Source organism: Ictalurus furcatus, chromosome 16 (assembly GCF_023375685.1).
Source record: "Ictalurus furcatus strain D&B chromosome 16, Billie_1.0, whole genome shotgun sequence".
NCBI lineage: Eukaryota > Metazoa > Chordata > Actinopteri > Siluriformes > Ictaluridae > Ictalurus > Ictalurus furcatus.
In genome coordinates, this window is record NC_071270.1 from 28,244,523 (window position 1) to 28,261,126 (window position 16,604).

The 16,604-nt window shown below is 43.7% G+C and overlaps 2 protein-coding genes across 12 annotated transcripts in view; both read left to right on the top strand.

The window, feature by feature from the left end:
* The window catches only part of LOC128620257 (rab GTPase-activating protein 1), a 77,554-nt gene that overhangs the window by 38,963 nt on the left and 21,987 nt on the right, over positions 1–16,604 (top strand). For all 11 annotated transcript variants that reach the window (XR_008388105.1, XR_008388106.1, XM_053645076.1 and 8 more), the window contains one exon: positions 16,132–16,245. Coding sequence is in view for 9 of the 11 variants with exons in the window: in XM_053645076.1 (XP_053501051.1) it covers positions 16,132–16,245 (114 nt within the window). In the remaining 2 variants the exon portion in view is untranslated. The remainder of the gene's footprint in view (positions 1–16,131; positions 16,246–16,604) is intronic.
* LOC128620260 (probable G-protein coupled receptor 21) lies at positions 791–5,849 on the top strand. The gene has a single exon (XM_053645095.1). The coding sequence runs from the start codon at positions 2,808–2,810 to the stop codon at positions 3,837–3,839; it is 1,032 nt and encodes a 343-aa protein (XP_053501070.1). The 5' UTR covers positions 791–2,807; the 3' UTR covers positions 3,840–5,849.

The following is a 16,604-nucleotide window of genomic DNA, read 5'->3' on the forward strand; positions in this document are numbered from 1 at the left end:
GTGTGCCAGGCTGAGGGAACGCATGAAGGCAGGGGGGGAATGTCTTGAGATCCAGCAGGGAAAAAGTGTGTGTGTGTGTGTGTCGGTGTGTGTGTGTGTGTGTGTGTCATAACAAAGGTGTAACCATTTGACCTGACTTGAAATTGACAAAAACAGACGAGCACTAGCCTGAGAAACCAGCCCGAGAGTCCCGGCATTATTCGATATCACTGTTTGAGTCATTTCAGACGGTAATAATTCACCCGGTGTGAATTATTAAAACCTCGTAGGCGGCAAAAGTGCCGCAGAAGCTCGGCATGCACAGAGCAGCAGCTACATGGCTTTCTGTCCCAGCAGATTTGCATAGTAGCTGTCATATTCAATAAATTTATTAGTCAGAGTGGCGTCTTATTCTCTCGAGAGCAGGTAGATGAACGGGGCGTACGAAATCCACGGCCGCTAAACGTTAAAAGCCGCCTGCACTTTACTCACGTTTGTGCATTAAAACTCGCTCTGTGCTAATGAATGAATAATTCAGCTGCATTCCATGTCCTAATACGCAGTCGCGTAATAAGATAATCATATCTGAGGAAAGGGCCGAGTCTGAATGAAACGGTCAAAGATTTTAAAAAAACAAAAAAAAAAAGACACAGAAAAGGGAAAGTACTTCAGATGAACTTTAAAATAACTGGCGATCAACCTGTTTGAATAGAAATTTCAAGATCCTCAGGGTCTCTATCTGGGAGAAGGAAACCTATAACTGGAAAGGGTTATCGGGGGGGCGGGGGGAACCCCACCTCCACCTCCACCTCCACCCCCACCTCCACCTCCACCTCCACCTTCACTTCTTCTTCTCTTCTTTCAGTGATTTCAGTTTAAATACATTCTTGTTATTATTCCTAAATAAATAACGCAAATAATCCTTAGTAGTACTGTGCAGAACCTTTAATGTTCTTCCAGTGGGACGAATAGAAAAATCCTTGGTGATGAGGCTTATTATTTATTTATTTGTAGTTATTCTTAAATCTTTTTAAAGTCATAGACGTGTAGTACACTGTGTGTATATACCCTTATATATATCTATAATATATTATAACCCTTTTGTGAAAGGGAAGCCTTTAGATATAGGGATCCCCTAGATAGACAAACCAAATAATACAGTATTTAGTATTGGATACGTTTTCTTTTTTTTTTTTATATAAAGCTATTTTGTACTTTTAGACGCTTTACTTTTTGAAAGAAGGACAAAGGATGCTTTAGGGTGCTTGATGGAGCGTGGAACAAAGCCGTGAACGTGCTGTCTCGCAGGAGTTTTCGGCTTTGAGAGTACATTTATTTTAACCATCATGCAGCTCTGAAATCCAGCGGAAGCACATAAACCCGCCGGTTTTAATGCTTTAACTACGTCTCTATACCTGTTTTAAACTGATGATGGCTGATCTTGCGCCGGCGCCACCGTTTACGACTGCGGCGTTACGCGTCCCCTAGGTATCAGGCACCATGCTGCTATGTTAATGGTTCAGTACGCTAGAGGGAATGTATGCATGCCGATGACCCACGGCGGTGCGAGGAGGCGTGTATGCCGACGATGCGAAGAACGTCCGGTCGATGATATATGCGTTACAGTTCCTAGAAATGTTGTAGGTTCCTACTGTTAAACAATTCTGGACGCGTTGGGGCGGGTTAGCGTTTGATGGCGTGTGTTCATGGCGTTTTAGTATTTTTGCATGGAATTCAGTTAAGAGATGTATCTGGCGAGAATCCTTCTCTTGTGCTCGTCTTGACATATGAAAACATTCGAGTTTATATACAAGTCTAGCCCAGAGAAGGGGATGCCTCGGTTCTTGTTTCTGCATCTGCTCACTGGACGGAGTAGAAAGTAGGAGGAGCTCCACTGCTGCTGCAGCATGCACTAGAAGGGAGGGAGGAAGCGAGGGAGCGCGAATACATCAGTGCTATAGAGAGAACGAGGGAGGGAGGGAAACACGGAGAGAGAGAGAGAGAGAGAGAGAGAATAAGAGGAAGGGAGGGAGGGAGTGAGGGAAGTGAGGCTGGCTGTGCTCTCTGCACCGCACCACTCTCTCCCTCATTACCATTCCAGACACTGCCTTCTCTGAGGAGAACCCTTCGCTCTGTTTGAAACGCCAATCACCGCTGGCTGTCCTTTCATCCTCGATCACACGCACCGAAAGCACGGGCGAGCGGGAGCCCCGCAGATGCCGAGAGGATTTCCCGCGCTTCTCCATCCGACCAAAGTTGCTCTGAAAAAGAAGAATGCACTCGGATACGGCTGTTTAGGATTGCAGGATCTTGACGACTAGACGTTTTTTTCCGTCTGTGATCTCACCAGCAGACTAATCAGTGCTAAGAGGACAGATGGGCATCCTTTAATCAGAGTGGTAAGGACTTTACTTCCTCTTCCCTTTTTATTATCCACTTTGGCCGTGGCATCGGTCCGTCCTGCTCCGTCACAGCTGCACCTCTACTGGAAAAGGCAAGAACCGGACCGAGGAACTGAAGGGTGAAGGTGGGGACGTTAGTGCTGGTACGTCCTGTGTGGTCACGAATTGGATGATACGGTCGGATCGTACGAACTGCCCTTCTTGCACGGTGTGAACCGTCGTACCCTGGATGTAGACTTTCTGTAAACCTGTATATAAAAGGATTCCTGTAGACTCATGTTCCTGCTGAGATGGCAGACATCAGGCACAGGCATGTCTTTCCCATCCGCTGGGGTCAGCAGCAGTCTGGGCAATATCTGCTGAGTTAGGCCCCCCCCTGAGGAAACCTTCCTCCATCCTCGTGTGCCCACACACTCCTTTAACAAGATGAACACAACTGAGCTGAACCAGAGTGCTGTGACCTTCTGCCTCCTGGACATTAGTTACTCCCAGATCTTCAACACGTGCCTACTGGAAGTCATCGTTATCCTCTTTCTCACCGTGCTCATTATCTGCGGTAACTTAGTCGTCATCTTTGTATTTCACTGCGCACCTCTACTCAGCCACCATACCACCAGCTCTTTCATCCAGACAATGGCCTACGCTGACCTGCTGGTGGGAGTGAGCTGCCTCATCCCGTCCCTGTCTTTACTACACCACCTGAAAGGGCTGGACGAGGAACTTACCTGCAAGGTGTTTGGTTACATGGTGTGTGTGCTGAAGAGCGTCTCCATGGCCTCGTTGGCGTGTGTTAGCGTGGACCGTTACGTGGCCATTACGCGGCCGCTGTCCTATGCGGCCTTGGTGACCCCGTGCCGTCTCCGTGCTTGCATCGCACTCATCTGGCTCTACTCCTGTCTAATCTTCCTGCCGTCCTTCTTTGGCTGGGGCAAGCCTGGGTATCATGGAGACGTTGTCAAGTGGTGCTCATCGTCCTGGGCCACCCAGCCACTCTTCACTGCCTTCATTGTGGCAGCGCTGTACGCGCCTGCAGCCCTCACTGTGTGCTTCACGTACGCCCATATTTTCCGGATATGCCGTCAGCACACCCGACAGATCAGCGAGCGCCGGGCGCGGTTCGGCCCGCAGGAAACCGAGCCGGGAGAACCACCCGGACCTGACAAGCGTTACGCCACCGTGCTGTTCCGCATCACCAGCGTGTTCTACCTGCTGTGGCTACCGTACATCATCTACTTCCTGCTAGAGAGCGCTGGAATATACCGCCATCCCGCAGCCTCCTTTTTGACCACGTGGCTAGCGATCAGCAACAGTTTCTGCAACTGCCTCATCTACAGCTTGTCGAACAGCGCCTTCCGGAAAGGCCTCAAGCGCCTCTGTCTGATCTGCATAAAACGCACAGACACCAAGAAACCCCCGGGAGTGCCACCAGCTCCTCCTCGCCCGGCCTGTCACGTGTAGTGCCCAGTACGGACTGTACTGAGAGTGTCGCGTATTGTGTCTCGCCAGCTTGTCTCGGTCGGTGGAAACAGGCCTGTTTTGGCATCTGGGTGGCGTTCCCAGGTCTTTGTCCCAGAGAGTCTGGTTGTCTTCGTGACAAATCTTCGAGGCAAAGGAGTCACCTTTCACCCCGACTGTCAATGTTGAAGGGGCTGTTAGGGCTGCTGTTTTGTGCAGCATTGAATAACTATTCTTTATGCAAAACGTGAAAAAAAATTATATCAATAATAATAAAAAAGAAACCCTTGTTTTGCAAACTAAATGCTTATGTACGCCATCCGTCAAGTCGTGTGACCTCTTAAACGAGCAACGTCGTAGTAACGCATTAGCATCGATCAACCTTAACCAGACAGTGCTGACGTGTCTTCTGTTTTTGGGACATTTTCTATCAAGTGTCATCAGAGAAACCTGTGACTAATCATGTGCCACGTTATCTCGTTCTTACCGTTAGCTGCTTCTTTAGAAACGTACGTTTGGCCGATTGTATAATTTTGCCTCCGGTCACAGGACGAACGTACGAGCGGATCAGCAAACAAACGGACCATTCTGCCTGACTCCAGACTGCACAAAAGATGCACTTTCTCACTGGAAGACACGGGACCTCACCGCATCGTTCTCTCTCTACTTTCGTGCTGTTTAAAAAAACGTCTTCTTCGTCACCCATGGACGAAGGCGATCTCGGAAGACGACCCTCCGTTCTGTTGACTCTTCCGAATCTCGTCCCTGCATTCCGAGTCATTCGATGATGTGATGTGATGTGATGTGATGTTTCCTCATTCCATGCAGCATAAGTGTAGCACAGCTGTCTTGGCATGTTTGGTTTACTTTCCCCAAAATGGAGTTCTCTAACTATCGTGCTGTACGCCTTATGGTAATATTTATCGGGGGGGGGAAAAAAAAAACAAAACATCGCATCGATTACGGATCCCGCTTAAGAACGAACTACAGCCTCTGGAACAACAGAGCACGAGGTTTTTATTTCGCAACAACACACCTGGTCGAAGGACACACAAATACAAGCAAGCAAAAAAAAAAAACATTTAAAGGTTTGATTCGTGCAAAAAAAAAAACAACAAAAAAAACGATAACCTCAGAACTAATAACAAAGGCTACATGACTGTTTAAGCAAGTCTCCAGTATTTCCTCTGTATTATTAATCTTTCTGTACATAATGAATAATTTATATACATGAAGGTGCCAAGAAATTGGAGGACACTGGAATCTCCTCCTCATCCTCTTCCTCTTCGTCTTCCTCCGTCGTCTCGTCTGTATATCCCTGCTGTGAGCGTGAAGTCGGTTTGTTGTCACACTGGTCAGAACTTTAGCGGTACTGTTTTATTGTCGATATCTCTGTCTTCTAGTTGACCAAAGTGAAATATTTAACGGGCGTCTCCTTTTTATATCCTTTAAGGAAGGAAAAAAAAAACACATAATGATTGAAAACGCCATGTTTGAGAACGTGTATGCTGCAGTGTGTCCTGTATCGTGGGCTCTGTGTGTGTGTGTGTGTGTGTGTGTGTGTGTGTGTGTGTGCGCTTTGAAAGAATCTATTTATTATATCGTTATCAATACAAGAACGTGTGTGTCTCGATGTAAGAGTTGTTTTTGTTTTTGTTTTTTTTGAAATATACAGTAGAACTGTGACAAAGATGACTCTAATGTTCTCGAGTAACAGGCAGTTTTGACCAGCAACGAAGAAGATATTTTTCGTCAACACTTTACCGCATGTCCGATCCGATTAGACCGTAGGTTTGCTTTTCTAACGCCGTGATGTACAGTTACGACGCGATTTACGATATAACGACGTCGTCGTGTTTGTACCCGGAGGTGTACGAGATGTCGACGTGAGACTGTTTTTAAAAGCGTGCAGTATAAACGTGCTTTTCGACTGTTTCCGAACCGCCACGTTAGGGCAGGGCGCTGTGCAATATGTCTGCTTTGGTGGTTCTGAAGTAAAATGGCAGAACCACATATGGCATACTGTAGGGGGAGGGGTGGGGGGGGGGGGAGGGCTTTTATTTGTTCCATGTGTTCCAGCTATGTGTTGAAACTTCAGATCACAATCTTGGTGGCCTCCGGCCGTGTGCTTGGACGCATTTGGACTGTAACCGTAGTGTTCGAGTGAGAGTGAAGGGAGTCGAGCGTAAAGTCTTAACTCCAGAGCCATCTTTATTATTAAGTGCACATGATTTTGTGTTTTGCGTCCGTGTTTGTTAGTTACGCCGAGAAAAGAAACAAAGGCGCAATAGAACTCGGTTTTATTCGTACGATTGTTTCAGACTCTGAGGCTGAGGATTTCTTTTTTTTCTCCCTGATTCCAGAAGTCAAAAACACCTTCGGAATACACTTTTTTTTTTTCATTTTTTTTTTTTTTTTTTCATTTTTTTTTTTTTTTTTTTTTTTCATTTTTTTTGGAAAGGACCGATTTCAGAAGATGATTCAAGTAGATTTTTTGTTTTTTTTGTTTGGTTTTGTTTGTTTGGTAAAAACAGGATTCATTGACGAAAATGAACGAAAAGTAAAGTAGGGGTGGGAAATATGACACAAACATCATATTACGATACTTGAAAATGACACTATGTATCAAGATACGCTAGTAAATTCAATGGTACCTTTTTATTTAACGTCTACACAAACTCTAACACTGAAAAGCAAAAAAAAAAAAAAAAGAAAAAATAAATATACAATTAAATGTTCACGTTTTAAAACGGTCAACATTCAGGACTAAATTTTCACTTTGAATCCGCGGCCTCCGATCCGATTTTTAATTTTTTTTTAAATTTGCTATCCAAAAATACGATATTATGACGTGATGTCACCACATTGTCATCTTCTCCAGCTTTAAATTAAAGTAAACCTTGAAGTACCTTAAAGTAAACCTTTAGATTAAAGTTTATTAGTCCTATTTGTAGATTTTTTTTATTTTATTTATTTTTTTTTTAAACTACTTTTTACCTTGAAATTTTTCTGAATTGTTTAGCGGGTATTTTTGCTACTTTGTAGAAAGAAACGCTCGTAATAAGCGAGTAAAATAAGACGAGTCTGAGCTCGTAAAATGAGTAAAAATATATTTAAATAAATAAATAGGTGTCAAATCTTTATCTTCCCCTCATAATAAGAAAAATACTGAAGATTTTTTTTTACATGTGTACATCTCAGTTTGCTTTTGATAATCTTAGCTTCATCTTTACCATGAAGAATGGACTTGAGTCTGATTTATGATTAGATATAATTACAGATCATAATTAGATCTGTACTTTTTTATTATTTATTTATTTTTTATGACTGCATGGGTGTTTCTCCAGTCCCTCCAGGATTTATTTTTATTTTTTACGAGTACATCTAAAAGTTCTCATTTACCAGCGAACATCACTGTGAACGTCCGTGCAAAGCGATGTCGTGCGATCGCAATTAACGCCAATTTTTCACAAAAAAAAAGCACAAAAAAATCCCGATTTATTAGCTAAATTAACTACAAACTTAAATAATATTTCATGTCAAAATATCATCTTAAGCATCTGTGCTTAGAGAGAAAACTCCTGATTTTACACCAATCATTACTCATTTTATCATCGTCTTCCTGGATGATGATTGGCCGGCAGGTCGAATCTTATAAAATCTCGATTATTAGAATTTTAACATTCCAGGAAAAGAAAAAGAAATGTTTTATGTAGGTAAAGCGTTACCAACTAAAACGCACCTTTTATAATATCGTTAGGATTTAAAAAAAAATTTTGTTTAGTTTTTACAGCTCTTAAATTCCCCCCCCCCCCCCCCCCCCCCCCCCCCCCCGCTTTCACGTCAACTCTCGGATTTATTTTTATTAATTTATTTATGTATTTGTTAACGGACGAGGTTTTTGGAGGATCCCATGTCGAGACCTTGGCGCTGGGGGAAATGTAGGCGAAAGGTTTCTGTGTTGATGTCATTTTTATGCCAGCGTTCTTGAGTTCCTTTTCTGTTTTTTGTTCTTTCTCTGATGCCAAAGGTTTTCTTTTTTTTTTTTTTTTTTTTTTTCCTTTCCTGTGGGAAAACCGCTCTGTTCTCGCAATCAAAGTCAAGGGCTAGTCGTCTCCAGGGAGCCTCTCGCTCTCCCATGCTGCCGTGCCGTATTAGGACGTGGGACCTCTCTAAGGCTTGGGCTGGAACAGTGCGTTTCCTCTGCAGTAAAAGCACACACACACACACACACACACACACACACACACACACACACACATTCTTTAGTTTGTATTGCTTATTCAATTTGCCTGTGTATATTTTTCTGATCTTAAACCTAGCATCTGATTGGTTCTGTTTCCCCAGAAAAGTGTATTCCGATTGTAGTTTTTCTCCCCACCCGCGAAATAAAGGCGTTCAAACGTGTACGGTGTGTAGTCGGTGCGTGAGCTGCTCTACTGTACTTTTATTATTATTTTTTTATTGTTTTTTTTTTGTTTGTTTGTTAATGATGTCATGTATGTTTTAGTATAAATAATTGTTGATATTTATACTCTGGTATATCTGCACTGAGGAAATAAATGTGATCCTGACAGGTGTGTGTGTGTGTGTGTGTGTGTGTGTGTGTGTGTGTGTGTGTGTGTTGAATGTGTGTGTTAGCTGTGACTCAGCATCGTTATTTAACTCATCTTGTGATCTGCAATGTCATCGAGTGCATAATGGCGGTAAAGTGCTGAGTGTAAAAAGGCGCTCGGGCTCGCTGGCGTTCCGGAATATTCTCACCCCATTAACTGTATGACATCTCCTCCAGCTCTCCTCCAAACACTGATAGATTACAGAGAAGAGGAAGAAGCCTCTCTTTCCATCTCTCTCTCTCTCTCTGTTTTCCTCCTCCACTCACGCAGAGGGAGTTAGTTATTGAGGGAACACTGGATTTCCTCTCTCCTCTCTTTCCTCCCTCCTACCTCTCGTATCTCTCTATCCTCTTTCTCCTTTCTCACCTCTATCACTCTCCTTTCTTCTCCACCTCTGCTCTCTCACTTATCTCAATCTCTCTCCTTTCATCTCTACCTCTGCTTTCCCCCCTTCTCCTCTGTTTCCCTGATCTCTCTCTCGACTTTGTTCTCTACTTCTGCTCTCTCCCCTGTCTCTCCTTTCTTCTTCTTCTCTCTCTCTCCTGTCTTTCAACTCTCTCACCCTTTCCTCTCTTTTCTCTCCTCTTCCTCCTCTCTCCTTTCTTCTCTCTCTTTCTTCTTTCCCATGTCCTACGTCTTTTCTCTCTCTCTCTCTTTCTCTCTCTCTCTCTCTCTCTCTCTCTCTCTCTCTCTCTCTCTCTCTGTCTCTCTCTCTCGCTCCAGAGCTTTCATCGGACCAGTCCCAGGTTTCATAATCAACTCAGCCAAAGAATAACAGAAGGCCATTTTTGCCCATTGTTGTGGTTCAGGAAAAACAACCGGGACGACAAAAGCGCAGCGTTTCCCGTGGACACGTCCTCCGTCCATCAGACACACCCACATTAACGCGCAGAACGTCTCGAACGTTTTTTTTTTTTTTTTAAACTTTACTGCTTTTTCAATACTACAACAAAGCAAACAATTTTATACTTTTAATACTTTCAAGTAGTGGAAACTGAAATAAAGCTCACTCACTCACTCACTCACTCACTCACTCACTCTCTCCATCCATCCATCCATTCATCTATCCATGACACCACACACACCACACACACCACACAGAGTTTATTTCTTCCTTCACCAATTTCACATTACATTCACATATAAAAACATGCCACTAGTTTTGTTTATATATATATATATATATGCATGAAGTCAATATGGCTGTGTCTGAAGTTTGCTTTGTAGTTTTCTTTTGTTTTTTCTGTCATGGCATGTTGGGGTGGGGTGGCGTGGGGAGGGGACTAGGAGGGGGGTGGGGGGTGTTTCTGGTTCCTGGGAACCCTTGAGAGAAGCTAATAATAGGAGAAGAAGTATCCTGCTGTTTGGCTCCCTCCATTAATTCTTTGTTTGTTCGTTTCTTCCTGGCATTCTGTTTGGACTTGCCTTCGTTTTCGGCCTTCCGCCTTGGAAGTAGCGTTAGAAATTTTTTGGGAGGGTGAACGAGATTCTCATCGCCGCAGCTCCGTTAGCGCTAAGGCTGGTTCTCCAAAAATAAACTCTTGACTCATTTGTAAAGGCCGGTCTTTTTGCTAATGAGGTCATAACAGTGTTGTGGCAGCGTTTTATTATTTTTTTTAAAAATGGATTTATCAAATCCTACCGAGGTAAATATTAGACGTGTGTGTCTGCACACTGACTGAAACGATAATTGTGATATCAGGATCAAAATAGTTTCATCCTTCATCATTATTTAAATTTTTTTAAATGAACAGGAAATAGGTGTTTAAATCGGAGTAAGCAGCTTTTTATTCACTTTGTTCATCTCTGCGATCAGCCTTAATGTTAAAACCAGCTGCGTAATAATATCGTGTAGGTCCTCCTCCCCTTGCGCCATGAAAAACAGCACGTAGGCGTCAGGGCATGGACTCCACGAGACCTCTGAAGGTGTGCTGTGGGATCTGGCACCGAGACGTCAGCAGCAGATCCTTTAAGTCCTGTAAGTTGTGAGGTCGGGCCTCCGTGGATCGGACCTGTTTGTCCAGAACGTCCAACAGAAGCTGGATCGGATTGAGATCTGGGGAATCTGGAGGCCGAGTCAGCACCTTGAACTGTTTGTCATGTTCCTCAAAGCGTTCCTGAACAGTGTGTGCAGTGTGTCAGGGAGCGTTATCCTGCTGAACGAGGACACTGATATTAGGAACACTGTTACCATGAAGGGGTGTACTCGGTCTGGAACAGTGTTTAGGTAGGTGCTGCGTGTCAAAGTAACATCCACGTGAATACCAGGATCCAAGGTTTCCCAGCAGAACGTTACCCGGAACATCACACTGCCTCCACCAGCTCGCCTTCTTCCCATAGTGCATCCTGGTGCCGTCTCCTCCCCACACACGCACACACACACACACACCCGGCCTCCACATGATGTAAAAGAAAACGTGATTCATCAGACCAGGCCGCCTTCTTCCATCGCTCCATGGTCCAGTTCTGATGCTCACGTGCCCACTGTAGGAGATTTGGGAGGTGTACAGGGGGTCAGCATGGGCGCTCTGACGGGTCTGCTGCTACACAGCTCCATACGCAGCAAGCTGTAATGCTCTGTGTGTTCCGACTCCTTTCTATCTGCGTTTTGGAGAAGCTCTGACCCAGTCGTCTAGACATCACAATCCGACCCTTATCAGAGTCACTCGGATCCTTACACTCGCCCATTTTTCCTGCTTCCAACACGTCAACTTCCAGAACTGACTGTTCACTTACTGATGAATAAATCCCACCCCCTGACAGCTGCCACGGTAACGCCGTGATCACCGTTATTCACGTCACCTCCCAGTGTTGTTAACGTTATGACTGATCTGTATAAATGAATAAGTAAATGATTAAATCAGTTGTCTAACTTTTTTTTTTGTTTAGTTATGCGAATCAGAATTATTCAGTTAAAATTCAAATCCAATTCATGGTTTTAGGATCTCTGAGCCGGTCCTCGTCTCTTTCCTGTCAAGCCTGCGTTTCCTGAACGCGTTCGCGGGATTACGTGGCTGTAAAAGGTAGCCGCGTTTCTCATAACGTGAGATCGACGCTCGTCTACTCAGGAGCTCGTGCGCTCTGTTCTCCCGAAGCCTCGCCGTCTTTGCGACCGTCCTAAGTGCTAGAGAGAGAGTGTTTACACTGATCCTCGCTCTGCCGTACCCTCATCCTCGGCGTTTTTATTCCATTTATTAATTAATTTATTAATTTGTTTTTGCATTAACGTGCGTTTCGGAGGTGTCGAGGCACACGCCGCAGCTGAAGCGAGCGTGTAAAGCGCTGCTGAGCGGAGTCAGCCGAGCGCTGCGGGCTGCAGATGCATTATTCAGGGTCTCTTCTCTTCCACATAAACACATCATCAATAATGGAGAGCACGGATAATTAATCTTTGAAAAACGGGGGGCTTCGTTTGGTGTAGACCGGAATCCGCCGGTAGCTCGCGGTCTGAGTGAGGGGAACGAGTTCGTCTGTAACGTAACGTCGTGTACGTTGGTGCACGGGGACTCCGACGTTTAGAGCGTAAGACTAATCATGAGTGATGAGAAAAGGATGGATAAAGGCAGATATGGCAACATGAGTTTAGGAAAATGTCAGAAATATTGCCGTGGATAAATATGATATATATATATATATATATATATATGAGAGAACGTGTGTGTGTGTGTGTGTGTGTGTGTGTGTGTGTGTGTGTGTGTGAGAGAGAGAGTGTGCGTCCCTGCTTTTAAGAGACAGGACTTGTTTTTGAAGGAGATGAATAAAACGGAGACCAGCAGGCTGAAGAGAACAAGGCGGAGATTCCCAATCTCCAATGATGACTCGTGTGTGTGTGAGAGAGAGTGTGTATGTGCACACACGTGTGTGGAGGTCCCTCTATCTGTATTTATATTTATGAGGCGTTCCTTGCTGTAGGGGAATTTAAACCCTGTGATGGAGTTGGAGTCTGTATGCGTTGGTCACGTGTGTGTGTGTGTGTGTGTGTGTGTGTGTGTGTGTGTGTGTGTGTGTGTTAGGGTTAATACGATAAAGATCACGGTTTCACGATATCACCGTATTGAACAAGCGTTCAAGAATGCACAAGGCAGTGGTGAAAATTTAATAAATAAATAAATAAACACGTATATTAAAACAAACGCACGCAAAAAAAGATCAAATCGCCTAAAATCCAAAAATCGAATAGAACATATGAAAAATTTGATGGACGAGTGCGATAACGTTACGAACACGCTCGAAATGGCAGGCAGGTCTGTAACGTGTTTGTGTAAATCGAACGATTCCGGCTTGGGACATGCACCGAAAACACAGGCGCTTCTCAATCCTGCGCTCGAGAATGAACCGTAGCCCCGCCCCCTTACTCCTATTGATGGTCGGCGGATTGTTACTACCGTAGCGGATTGATAAGCAGTGCCGTTTGGTGTGTAAGTTATTATATAGACCATTCCTGTGTGAAGTCAGGGTTAAGATGGCGGAGGTTTACCTGCGCTGTCCGTGGAAGTCTTCTGGATATGGCGGAGTCCGAGGGCACTTGCTTGTAAGGGAGCAAGTGGAAGTTTGGGGGATTAGAGACCGAGCCGATGGCGTGAGAGTCACCTTGCTGAGGCGCTCTTAAATCACTCTGACAGGTAGACAGGTGGTCGAGTGTAGTGTACCTCTGCATCGTGTGTGTGTGTGTGTGTGTGTGTGTGTGTGTTAAAGCTGTCAGAATGAAGTCGTTCTTTTAATACTTTTGAGAATTTATTTATTTATGTAACAGTGAGGTTGAAGATCCGAGGTTCTAACATGAATCTGTTGAGGTCAGCAGCAGAGTCTGTTCTGTTTTACTGCAGCTACAGGAACTGAATCAGCGGCAGGATGGAGTGATGAAGCACAGTGACTGCTGACACTCTGAGATGATCATCTTCCTGTAACTGCACAGACATGCTGCGTTTTATTCCTCTTACACCACCGCGGCTTCTCAACCAGTACACTGTTTTATCCTTTAAAGAACTCTCTTACTCTCTCCTTCCTCTTCTTCTTCTACTTCTTCTTCTTCTTCTTCTTCTTCACCTTCTCCTTCTTCTACTTCTTCTTCTTCTTCACCTTCTCCTTCTTCTACTTCTTCTTCTACTTCACCGTCACCTTCTTCTACTTCTTCTTCTTCTTCATCACCTTCTCCTTCTTCTACTTCTACTTCTTCTTCTTCACCGTCACCTTCTTCTTCTTCTCCTTCTTCTTCACCTTCTTCTTCACCTTCACCTTCTTCTTCTTCACCGTCACCTTCTTCACCTTCACCTTCTTCTTCTTCACCGTCACCTTCTTCTTCTTCTTCTTCTTCACCTTCACCTTCACCTTCTTCTTCTTCTTCTTCTTCACCTTCTCCTTCTTCTTCTTCTACTTCTTCTTCTTCTTCACCTTCACCTTCTTCTTCTTCTTCTCCTTCTTCTTCTTCTTCTTCTTCTTCTTCTCCTTCTTCTTCTTCTACTTCTTCTTCACCTTCACCTTCTTCTCCTTCTTCTTCTTCTTCTTCTTCTTCTCCTTCTTCTTCTTCTTCTTCTTTACCTTCACCTTCTTCTTCTTCACCTTCTTCTTCTTCACCTTCTTCTTCTTCACCTTCTTCTTCTTTACCTTCACCTTCTTCTTCTTCACCTTCTCCTTCTTCTTCTTCTTCTTCACCTTCTTCTTCTTCTTCTTCTTTACCTTCTCCTTCTTCTTCTTCTTCTTCTTTACCTACACCTTCTTCTTCTCCTTCTTCTTCTTCTTCTTCACCTTCACCTTCTCCTTCTTCACCAACTTTACACTTTTCCACGTTCTATCACTTCGCTGTGCTTCCTTCCTCCTCCCCCCCAGTGAGGGTGATTTATACCAGCTCAAAAGTTTGTACCCCCTTCCTTAATGAGAAGTAAATATTCTCTAATAACTTGTATGTCCACTTTTTTCTTTTGTAACGCGATTTGCTTTTGTGCCTGGTTTTAGGCCACACCCACATTTTATGTTTTAACGTTTTTGACTTTCTGGGATGGATTGGCTTCCCGTCTTGATCCCGGGATTTATTCCCGGATCCGCTCCGGATCCACCTCAAGCCTGACGTACTGAAGATGAATGAGTGGGCGGGGTTTAGTTTTTGGTGGGTAAAGTGTAAAATAGTCGTGCATTTTTTTTGCTTTTCATTTAAAAACCATTCCAAAAAATGGCTCCGTTTGAGGAATCCGTAAACACACAAGCATTCATTTTGTCTGTTTTTGTTTTGTTTGGATGTCTCTAAATTTTGCGATGGAATTTCTGGAATCTCAAACAGTCTCCTGCAAAACCTCCTTTTACTGACGTTTCCACTTTATTTTCTCAGCCATAGGCCTGAATTCTTTACCATTTTAAATATTTCCAATTTAATGGTGTTTATTTATTTACTTGGGTGTTTATTTTGTTGTTTGTTTGTTTGTTTGTTTATAACCATGCTCTTGCCATGAACACTGCCCTTGATGCTGACATGGCATTAAAAATAATAAAAAAATAAAAACATAAAGGCCGTACCTGGCGAAAACACAAAATATATTTGAAAGGAAATAATCTTTTCGTGAACATGTTTACAAAAGTACTGTACTACATTGAATCCCTTTTCTTCTTTAATAATCATTTTTATCATCATTAAAAAGAAGCACACTGGGAATAGTAAAGTGTAATAGTAATCATAACAGTGAATCAATAATAATTAGAGATACCAGCAAAAACGCTGGATCGGATATAGGAGGAAACCTATCGAATGTCTGATTCTGGTACAAATGGTACAAAAGTCGAGGTGTGTGTGTGTGTGTGTGTGTGTGTGTGTGTTTGTGTGTGTGTGACTCAAACAAATGTGTGTATCAGTGCAGATGTGCTCTAGCTCAGAGAAGTACCACACCGAAGCCTCTTTGACAGTTTTGACCTTTTCAGGAAGTAAATAAGTACAACAACAAACGTACTTCTTTTCCTGGATCTTGAAATTTCACCTCTTTTTCTTTTTTTTTTGAATCTTGAATAACTTTTGAATCTTTAGTAGCTGAAATGTGTGCGAGTGCATCACGATGAAGTGATGAAGCACCAGCAGAAAAAGAAAGATGGATCAGAGAAGAAGAAAGATGTTTGTTTTTCACAGTGACGTGTTTTTTTGGTTGGTTGTTTGTTTGTTTGTTTGTTTGTTTGGGGGGGGGGGGGTTTCAGCACGGCCCACTCACTTCACCAAACAGCTGTCGTGTGCGCTAAAAAAAGGACGTTTTGTTTAGACTGACTAAATCTGTTTCTTCAGCTGAGCAGCATGACTGTGTACAGTCTGGAGAGACAGTCTTTAGGGATTAGCAAACATACACACACACACACACACACACACACACACACTTTTTTCCCCTCTAATACTCTTACTTCACCTCATAGCTCTTGATCCCTGACACTCAAACACATTTGTCTAGCATGGACAACACACACACACACACACACACACACACACACACACACATGCCTCAGTGGAGTCAGGATGCTGTCAGAGTTCTTCCATGTTCCTCACAGATGTGAGTCTCAGTCCAGATGTGCTCAGAGCTCTGGAGGAAATTGTGGATTCATTAGTTCATTTGAGTTGCTTGGAGTAATATTCTTGTTTTCTCTCTCTTTCTTTCTTTGTTTGTGTGTGTGTGTGTGTGTGTGTGTGTGTGTGTGTGTGTGTGTGTGTACAGGAATCACCTCAGGACAGTGCCATTACTCGAGACATTAACCGCACATTTCCAGCACACGACTACTTTAAGGACACAGGAGGTGACGGTCAGGACTCGCTGTACAAGATCTGTAAGGTGAGACACACACACACACACACACACACACACACACACACACACACACTGGACCTGCGTTCGTTACTTTACACCATAGCGCTTTCGAATTCTTGATTCCGATTGGTCAGGAAGTGTTCTCTCGTTGTTTCTATGGTAACCGCTCATTCACAGCGACGCTTATTTAGCATCTGTGGAAGGAGTCTCCAGTGTCAGAGGTCAAGCTATAGCCGAACATCCAACTAACTTGTTTCGCAGTCGTCCCCCAACATTAAATGTAACTGTTAACGGATAAAAAGTGTGCACTAGATAGGGCGCAGAAGCCTATATGTAGGGCACGTACAGTACAGTGTATAGAGAAAGAGACGTCTTGGTCGCGT

Excerpts from the sequence above, each read along its gene's own strand:
- LOC128620260 (XM_053645095.1), top strand. The coding sequence starts at position 2,808 with ATGAACACAACTGAGCTGAACCAGAGTGCTGTGACCTTCTGCCTCCTG.